General features: G+C 46.5%; 2 protein-coding genes across 2 annotated transcripts; one reads left to right on the forward strand and one right to left on the reverse strand.

Annotated features, from left to right (window-relative positions):
- The first annotated feature begins 4,731 nt into the window (after positions 1-4,731).
- On the forward strand, positions 4,732-6,031 carry LOC119291127 (calcium uniporter protein 2, mitochondrial-like). The gene has a single exon (XM_037569839.1). It carries the CDS (start codon positions 4,792-4,794, stop codon positions 5,836-5,838), a length of 1,047 nt encoding a protein of 348 aa, XP_037425736.1. The 5' UTR covers positions 4,732-4,791; the 3' UTR covers positions 5,839-6,031.
- A 1,688-nt stretch (positions 6,032-7,719) lies between these two features.
- Positions 7,720-8,925, reverse strand: LOC119291128 (pathogenesis-related thaumatin-like protein 3.5). The gene is made up of 2 exons (XM_037569840.1): positions 8,727-8,925; positions 7,720-8,637 (listed from the first exon to the last, which is right to left on the reverse strand). Exons 1-2 carry the CDS (start codon positions 8,764-8,766, stop codon positions 7,895-7,897), a joined length of 783 nt encoding a protein of 260 aa, XP_037425737.1. The 5' UTR covers positions 8,767-8,925; the 3' UTR covers positions 7,720-7,894.
- Between the last annotated feature and the right edge of the window lie 818 nt (positions 8,926-9,743).

A 9,743-nucleotide genomic window follows, 5' to 3' on the forward strand; every position in this document is an offset into this window, starting at 1 on the left:
CCATCACAATTTAACGGCATTACATCCTGGAAGGTTTGATGGAACCCGATCAAATGGTCAGCCTTCCAGTAACCCATTGATTGATCGTGCGCATCATCGTCATCATCTAGCTAGCATTAGCAAGTTGTGGATTGCAGTTGCGACCTTCCAAGCACCGCGTGCGTACTCTGTCTGATCTGATAACAAGGAATATATAGCTTTGATAGCTTCGTCTCCTTTTGCATGCTTCCACGTACTCAGCCATTTAGAATGACAAATACTATTGTATCTGCATAATTGCTGTGATTAGGGAAAACTTAGCGTAAAATAATGCCGGCATGCCTATCCAATATTAGCTTGCTGACACTTAGCAATCGAGAAACTTGTTTGACTTGCTTACAACCAAGAGAAACATTTGGTAGGCGATGAGGATGTTCAGTCCAGAACTCAACTCCCGGACATATACATATGTCATCCAGCTTTCCCATCGAGGATAAACATGAAACATGCCTTTCTTGCTTATATAGGTTTACACACACGCGGGTATATATATTGTGCACAGTGCTTAAGTCCACGGACCGGGGTACAGATCAGCACGGGCATAAGTTTTGTCCCTTGAATTACAAAAATATTTGGCCGTGCCCCCTGATAGAAATGACGGACGACCTAAAATCATACTGTATGTCTCCCCTATATTATTATTATTATTATTATTATTATTATTATTATTATATATTATATATAATAATAATAATAATAATAATAATAATAATAATAATAATAATAATAATAATAATAATAATAATAATAATAATAAAGCATCTATTGCTTCTGGTGGTACGTCACCTAATTTGCCTCTAAAGTTGCTAAATATTACCCACCAATGCCACCTATAAGTGAGGAAAAACGATTCTTTTTTTTTCGTGGCCTTGGACCCTGGTTTATGTACCAGCGGTGTCCCTTTGGTAACAGACGGACTTAATTAGTGCATTGGCTGGTGCGTCTGTCTTGTATCCACGAGACGCAGGTTCGAACCCCGGTTCTCTCAAACGGTCTTCAAAATATTTAACTTTCAAACACTAACTCAAAATATAACATGTTACATATGAAATGGTCTTCAAAATATTTAACTTTCAAACACTAACTCCAAATATTTATCTTTCAAACACTAACTCAAAAAATAACATGTTATATATGAAAAAAAAACATGAGAAAAAAACACAAACTCAAAATATAACATGTTACTCCTATATATGAAAAAAGACCTGAGAAAATGTGTATCTCTACCAAATATTAAAAGGAGGATTGTTTCTCCACTTTTTTTCGTCATCAAAGTGGTTCGTATGTGTTATTTTATTTTATTTTCGTACATCATTCTGTTTTGTCATTTGCGTTGTAGATAAATGAAACTGGGTTCAAAGAGAAATTATGTTGGAAGGAGGAATCGAACCTCGCCCGCTTAGAAAGACAGCGTTCAAGCTAACTAGGTGACCTAACTATAGTTCTTTGAAAATTGTAAGGAAGGAATCCTCTCATCTTAAAGATATTTTCACAACAACAAAAGAAACCTTTGAAGCACGCACGCGCGATAAATACACGCTAGCCTCCCCTTCGTACGTAAGACGCTGGCCTCGACCGTCGATCTACACTTTTTTTTGTGAGTAGCACTATCCTTCTGTTATGGGCCTTCTCTTATGGGCTATGATCGAGCTAATCTTTTGGAATTTGTGGGAATCAGGGCATTTTATCACCTCGGTAAAAAGAGAGAGGGCGTTTAGAAGAATATACAAATGATTCTAAAAAAAGAATATACAAATTATAGTCTCACCTTGCTATCTCATACCAATTTCCACCAATTTATATATGTTGATAGGTTACTTGGAATATCAACAAGTGGCTTCCGGAATAAACAAACATATGATGAAAACAGAACAGACGCCTTCCAATGAATTAGCAAGCACGGGAGAGACCACTCAAAATAAAAGCAAGCACCGGAGAGACATAAAATATTAGTTCATGTAGTTAGTAGTCCTGCATATTTCATCATCAGGGAAGAATCAGGACTGAAACGTTCAATTGCACCGGCGAATTGCTCTCGCGCATCTAAGTGTGATGCTTCGCCGCTCACAGGTTGATGAGCCCGCAGATGCGACGAGCAGGCATTGAACCCACAACCATCAACTACACGCAGGATCACATGACAACTTTCTCGAAACAGATAGAAGGTGTGACTATCATCTTCTTCTCCGCGTAGGAGAATTGTTCGAGCACATGGCAATGGGATGTCTGACATGAATTTTGCATAAACAAACCTCCTTTTCCATAAAAGGTCTCTTGTCGAGCCTAAGTGGCAATCCATCTTTAGTATCCATAGATAATAGAAAACACAGATGTTGTGAGCTAGCATATTTTGCTAGGGGCATGTGATTTTTTCTCTTCCGTTGCAACGCTCGGACCTTTTTGCTAGTAGATAGCAATATGCATACTACTTCTTTATCCTAGAAAATATGACTACCTTGTATCGTTTAAGCGTGTACTTTGATTTATGCTTTATCTACAGAGCGGGCGAAAGTCTGTTTCGAGAGAGTATGGCATATAGGTGCACAAGCACACTATCACACACTCACAACACGTCATAAAAGACCGAAGCCCCGCAATTTCAATATTGACGAAATCACTGATAGAAGATAGCCATTGTTTGGCAAGATTCAACATATTTGCAAAATAAACCTCATATTTCATCAAAATCAACCTACACTTCATTTGGTTTGGGATTTTGGTTATTGTGCAAAAAAAATATCTATACTTTTTTATGAATATCAGATCGCATCTGAGTTTTATCAAGTTTTGGACAATCGGATCATGGTTCTCTATAATTTATCAAAATAGAAGTCTATCCTTTGAAAAAGAAATCCCAATGCCATCTGGAAGATGAAGATACCTCTAAAGAATAAAGTCTTTGCATGGTATCTTCGTCACGAAGTCATTCTTACTAAAGATAACCTTATTAAGAGAAATTGGCATGGAAGTCCGCAATGTGTCTTTTGTCACCATGATGGAACAATAAAACATTTATTCTTCCAATGCAAATTGGCTCGTTCTATATGGTCAGTCATCCAGATAGCTTCTGGCTTGTATCCTCCTTATAGTGTTGCTAATGTATTTGGCAACTGGTTACATGGGACTGATTACAGGTTTAGAACTATTTTTAGGGTGGGAGCGCTTGCCGTTATTTGGTCGCTTTGGCTATGTAGAAATGATAAGGTTTTGAACAATAAAAGTACTTCTCTGATGCAGGTTATCTACGGATGTACCATCTTCGTTTATGGTCCTCTCTACAACGTGTGGAGAATCGAGACCTGTTTACGAAGATGTGTACACGATTGGAGGATACGGCGATGGATACTTTTACCCAACATGGGTGGCAGCATGATCTTAGGATTGGCCCACCTCCGCTTTAGGCATTATATAGACTCTACATGTTTCTTTGTATTTCGCCTCCTTAATTTTCGTTTGCGTGAGAAAACTTGTTTGGCTGTGTGCATCATAGTTATGCAGAGGCCGGGTGTAATGCTTAAATCTTTTAAGTAATAAAGCGTCCCTTTTCGGAAAAAAATCTATACCAATATAGTAAACACAAGTTATTTGAGATAAGTTTGATCTAAGTTGTCCAAACAAGTACGTACACACACCCAACCTATACAAGCCCCTTCGAGAGACTGAGCTGGCACATGATCTTGAGATTAATGAAATCGCTACAGACGTCTTCGTAGTCGACAGGGACGTCTGCTCCCACTAAATCACCATAGACGCCTTCATAGTTGACGGGAACGTCTCATCCCACTAAACGCACATCGCCGGAAAGGTGAAAAATGCAAGCACGAGCGTCAAGTCTAGAACTTGAACCGTGGTGGACTAGGGATACCACTGTCTCCTAACCATCCAACCACATGTTGGTGCGCCATGTCTTTTGCTCTTGATATGTGCATGTTTTATTTGCAAAAAAAAAAACAATGTTTAATTTTAAAAGAAATCCCACTGTTATTTATATGCCTTTGTAATATGCTTGATTTAATATACACAATAGTTTTTCTTAAAATTATTACAATTTTTTCCCATGGCAACAAGACAGTAAGAAACACATGGAGTAAAGCATTTTTTTAGTAACTGTAAATAAAAAACAGATGTTTGTTCCTTTTCTAACTCCGAAGCTAACGACCTCATGTTTTCATTCCCGTTTTCATTTGTTTCTAAACTATGGTTGAAACACGTGCACGGTTACTACTTACAACTTTGCGTAAGCGTAGCGGTAATATCTCCTCGCAGCAAGATAAGCAACAAGCTGAATAAGGTAGTATGTTATGTTTGTTTGGAATGCTCCATCTGACTTGCGTGCCGAGCTGACCGGGTTTCCAAGAAAAGAAAAACAAACTAAACGAACTTGCAGTTCGCGGTTTCGCCTAACGCGTTGGTCACATTTTTGTACGACCTCTCGCCGCACAGAGTCACGACATACGTGTCGTCGCTATCTGAATTAGTCAGCACTACCACATGTCTCCAGCTCCGACGAGCTGGCCTCTAAATCGCGCGTCTAGCTAGCCGATGAATCCATGTCAGCGCCACATTCATTCCTCGTTTTTAATTGCCTGGATTTCGGCTAGTAAAACGCGGCTCTATCCGCCGCGTCACACTAGCCCGGTATAAATACCCCGCCCCGTTCCCCCATTCCGGCTCACCCACCAAACATCCCAGCTCGAGCTCTCGTCTCTGTCACGTACCACAAAGCCGGGAAAACTCGTGCCACCAAGAAAAATGGCGTTCCGCAGAACCATCGCACGGAGCATATGGGCAGCCAAGAACGCGGCCACCTGCGCCGCCGCCGTGCCCAAGCCCAAGCCCCCGCCTCCCATTCTCCCGGCGCGCCGGACGCTGCCGGTGGTGGAGGACTGCCCGACGCTCGCATTCCTGCGCCCGCGCCCGGCCACCGCCCGCTACTCCACCGTCTCCGTCCCGCTCCCGCACCACTGCTTCCCCGCCTTCCCCGTCGGCGACCAGCTGTTCAACCGCCTCGTCGACGGGCTCACGCCGCCGCCTGCCGCCGTGCCGTGGAGGCCCGGGGAGACGGGCGTGACGCTGCACGAGGCGAGGAAGGTGGCGAGGGCGGCGGAGATGGAGGCGGCGCGCGCCACGCTGAGGGCCAACCCCGAGAGCGTCGTGTCCAGGTCAGAGTACGCCGCGCTCTGCATCGACATTGCGGGCGGCGAGGAGGGCGGGCGCAAGCTCGCCGTGGCGCTCGACGAGTCCGGCGTCGTCATCGTCCTCGCCGACGCCGTCTTCCTCCGCCCCGACCAGGTTGCGAAGGCGATCGGGAGCATGCTGCCGTCGCCGGCGCGAGCAGCAGCCGCTGGCGACGACGTCGAGGCGCGCAAGCTGGAGCTGCGGGCGCTGGAGCGGCAGAAGGCGGCCATCGACGCCAAGGCGGCGGCGCAGGTGCGGCGGGAGCTGTGGTGCGGGCTGGGCCTGCTGGCGGCACAGACGCTGGGGTTCATGCGGCTCACCTTCTGGGAGCTGTCGTGGGACGTGATGGAGCCCGTGTGCTTCTACGTCACGTCCATCTACTTCATGTCCGGCTACACCTTCTTCATGAGGACGGCCACGGAGCCGTCCTTCGAGGGCTTCTACCGGAGCCGCTTCGCGACGAGGCAGCGCCGCCTCATGCGCGCCCGCCAGTTCGACGTCGCCCGGTACAACGCTCTGAAGCAAGCGGAGCTGCGCGGCGTGTCCGGTTCTGTGGCACAAAGCGATCATGGCGAGTGCGATGCCGACGTGTTTAGGCACGCCACGCACGTACATCAGTAGCGCCGTTCTTCTAAAGAACTCTGGTACAGACTAACTAGTTTGAGACGTAGTACAAAAAACTAGTTTGAGACGTGTAGATTGTAGAGTCCAGTGCTTATCTGGACTCACCGATTCATGATCCATGGCACAAAAAATTCACCGATGTTTGAGTTTGTTTATAACTTGTATAGTGATGGTAAAATTCACCATTTTATCGTGAAAACTGAATCGAACATTTTTATGTTCAAAAAGGTGAACGTGCACTGTTTTGATTATTTTTTTGTTGAGAAAATTTCTGTTTTGATTCTCAAAGGAAAAACATCTCCGTTTTGGGGTGTCAGCCTGTCACAACTCGTGTACACAGTTAGACCTGGCCATCCTCCGGGCCGGGCCTGACCAAGCCCGAGGTAGAAAACTCAGGCCCGAGCCCGGCCCGGCCCGGCTGTCGGGCCTAGTTTTCAGGCCCGAGCCCGGCCCATCACAGCAAAAACACGTCGGGCCTCGGGCCTCGGGCCGGGCCTCTTCAGTAAATGGCATAAACAGTGGGCTCAGGCCCGGCCCGACCTAGTCTTCGGGCTCAAAACCTAGGCCTAGGCCCGGCCTGGGAGCAGCGTCGGGCCGGGCTTTTTCGGGCCGGGCTGTCCGGGCCGGGCGGCCCATGGCCAGGACTATACACAGTACACGCTATTGGAATGGACTGAGATGGCCCGTCCCGCTGGTTTTGTTCATAGGCCAACTTCTCTTCCCAGGATTTGTACAAAGAGAAAAAAAATCTCTGGAAGCAGTGCACTAGCGCGAGAGCTATTTCTCGCCTTAAGCGAGTTGAAAGAGGATCACTTGCTGAAGGGTCGACACTAATCAGGCCGCATATGCACAGTAAAAGGAAATAGAGCATGCCATGTAATCAAATTGTGGTCTCCAGCTTTCGAGCAACGGCGTCTGAGTGGTTTTCGCTGTTCTTTATTTATTTTTTGTTGGACCTCAATAAGTCCCGAACGTTCGACTTTTAAGCATGCTAATCCGAACTCTTTTCATGAGAATTTTAGTTAAAGCGATGTTGACAAACATGGCAATTTTTTAACAAAAAATCGAACTGGAACAAAGTTGCCATGTGTTAACAACTAAAGTTGACACCTCGCAGCAACTAAAATTGGCATCAAAAAACGTTCGGGATGACATGCTTAAATTCCGAACGTTCGGGATTTATCTATACCTTTTTTGTTTGGTTTTCTTTTTTCTTCTTCATTTTTGTTTTTTCTTATGTTTATTTTTGTTTTTACTCTGCATTTTCATATATGTCAGAATTTTCTTTTAATAAGTGATCAACATTTTTTATAAACGTTCAGTATTTTCCAAATGCTTATTCAATATTTTTAAAATACTTGTTCAACATTTTAATACTTACTCAATATTTTTCAAATAAATGTTCTACATTTTTCAAATATATTTTTAATATTTTACAATACTTACTCAACATTTTCAAATACTTGTTTGATATTTTTAATATTTATTCCATATTTTGAAATACTTGTTCTACAATTTTTCAAATACCTGTTCAACAATTTTTAATACTTGTTTAATTATTCAGTATTTTCGAATACTCATCCACATTTTTCAAATGTATTGTTGAAATGTGTTTTTTTATACATATGTAGAATATTGTAAAGTATAAAGAAAAGTACAAAAATAAAGCAAGACGAGAACATAAACAAAAAAAACAGGCCGTAGCCTCCCGCTCTGCTGGGCCGGCCCATCTGGGGTCTTCCCGACGCGAGGCTTCCCCTGTGCTCGCTTAAAACGAGAAATAGGGTGCTTTGCACTAGACCATGAGGACAAAAAATCATCAAACCATACCCAGAAAAAAAATCATGTGACAAATAAATTCATCTATTTTGTGCAAAGTCCCAATGAATAAAAGCATATTTCTTTTTTTTGAAATGAATGAATCAAAAGCATACATATTGACACGACCAAACCAATAAACATCTGGTAATTCGGATGAACGATAGTACTAACCAAAATCGAGACACCATAACGATGAATGAACGACACTACTAGCCAAAATCGAAGGGCCGGACTACTGCTGCGCCGGGCAAAAGGTGATGAGGTACTGCGCTCCGGCGCCGCAGGTGAAGGTGCTGGTGGGATCGTCGTAGGCGTAGCTGTACGCGGCGGGGCATGCCGCCTTGAACAGCCTCGAGTACTTGGTCGGCCCGCAGCTGTTCGGCCCGCCGTGCGCGCCCGTGCAGCAGTACTCGGCCGTCCCGAACGCCTCGCACGCGCTCCGGCACGCCACCGTCTTCCCCTCCTGGTCCCCTTCCTTGCCGGCCACCTGCAGCTCCGCGGGGCACAGCGCGTTCACGTCGCCCACGCACCCGGCGTAGCCGCATGTCGAGGAGTTCACCCTGGCGCCCGTGGCCGCCACGCCGATGCCGACGTTGTACCCGTCCACCAGGCTCACGTCGTAGAAGTCCTTGCCGTCCGCGCCCCCGAGGGTGAACTCGGCGAGCGTGACGGGGGGCGCCCCGCCCAGGGTGCAGCGCACGGCGCCGCCGCAGTCGCCCGTGGCGCAGGCGAGGGACGCGCCGGAGGCGGCGGCGACGCAGCCGGTGCGCGCCCAGAGCCGGCCGGACCAGCCCGTCGGGCCGGGGAACGACACGTTGGCGCCCGGCGCGAGCTCGAAGCCGCCGCCCCCGACGGCGACGGCGCTGTTGCCGGACAATGTGGCCGGCCAGATCGTGAAGGTGCAGTTGTTGCGCAGTGTGAAGACCGTCGTGCCGGCCGCCTCGGCGCCGGGCTGTGCGCGTGACCAAACGACCCCTGCACGGAGACGTTACCATGCAGATACACGGTCAGTGCGAATGCAGCAACAACCTGAACTTCGTCTAACCAAGAACTCGCAGACGTACCGAGGAGGAGCAGAAAGGACGCGATCCGTGCGGCTTCCATGGCAATGGCGTGCCTCGATCGAGCTAGAAAGAGCTCGTTGGACAGACAGCGGACGATCGATCGCTTGGACAGAGCTGCAGCTGGAAGAGGGACGCAAGATTAGTGAAGTGATTCGGCAGATACTACGCCTTTTTTGAATGGTGCTTTATACAGACGTGTACGGTGTGAGGGGGCCATTAGGTGGGAACTCGGGAGGAGATATCGGAGTTCGTTGAGAATTTGGAGGGACGCACGACTAACGCCCGGTGTCGTGTCCACCTCGTGCCATCGCCCATGTACGCGCGAGTTTAGGTGCCGTGGCGGTACTGGTAGTGGCGCTTAGTCCAGGCGAGAAATCCGTGACAATTTGTGTACGATAAAAAGGCGTAACAGATTTCAATGCTTTTCTTTTTGCGAAGGCAACAGATTGCAATTTAGAGCAGATTAGTTGCAGGCCTGCAGCACATCTCGGCCCAGCATATCCGCCATAGACAAAAAGCGCACAGGTCATCTGGCATGTGTGCTGTAAATTTTTGTGCGCCACGTGTGAAAGTATAATGCTGTAAAATTTTCCACATGTGTTATGTACATGTACATGTGTATTAAAAAACGCAATAAAAAATGCGCTGTGTAAAATGTTATTTTAATACCAAGTTCTGTATATGAGCTCAGCCTCCATTGGCATTTTTCGATTCGCGCCGTTGGAGAACGGCCTGAGCTTTTTTTGTTTTTTATGAAGGTAATGGCCTGAGCTGAGAAGCAGTGCCCCGCCCACTTCTTTCTTCGCACCGGTTTTTTGGTTTTCATTGCCAGAGAGTTTGCCACAATCTCCTTAATGCTTAATGCCGATCTGGAAGGTAATTCCACAGGCTCGTCATGGGTTTTCATCCGACGATCCCACCACAGGTACAACGCAGCTACCATGACCGTGTCAATTCCACCAGAGATCGGTAGAGCACGAACAAGCAATAAAGTAGTGTTGTTTCTCTAAATAAAGT

Source organism: Triticum dicoccoides, chromosome 4B, assembly GCF_002162155.2.
Source record: "Triticum dicoccoides isolate Atlit2015 ecotype Zavitan chromosome 4B, WEW_v2.0, whole genome shotgun sequence".
In the NCBI taxonomy this organism is placed as follows: Eukaryota; Viridiplantae; Streptophyta; class Magnoliopsida; order Poales; family Poaceae; genus Triticum; species Triticum dicoccoides.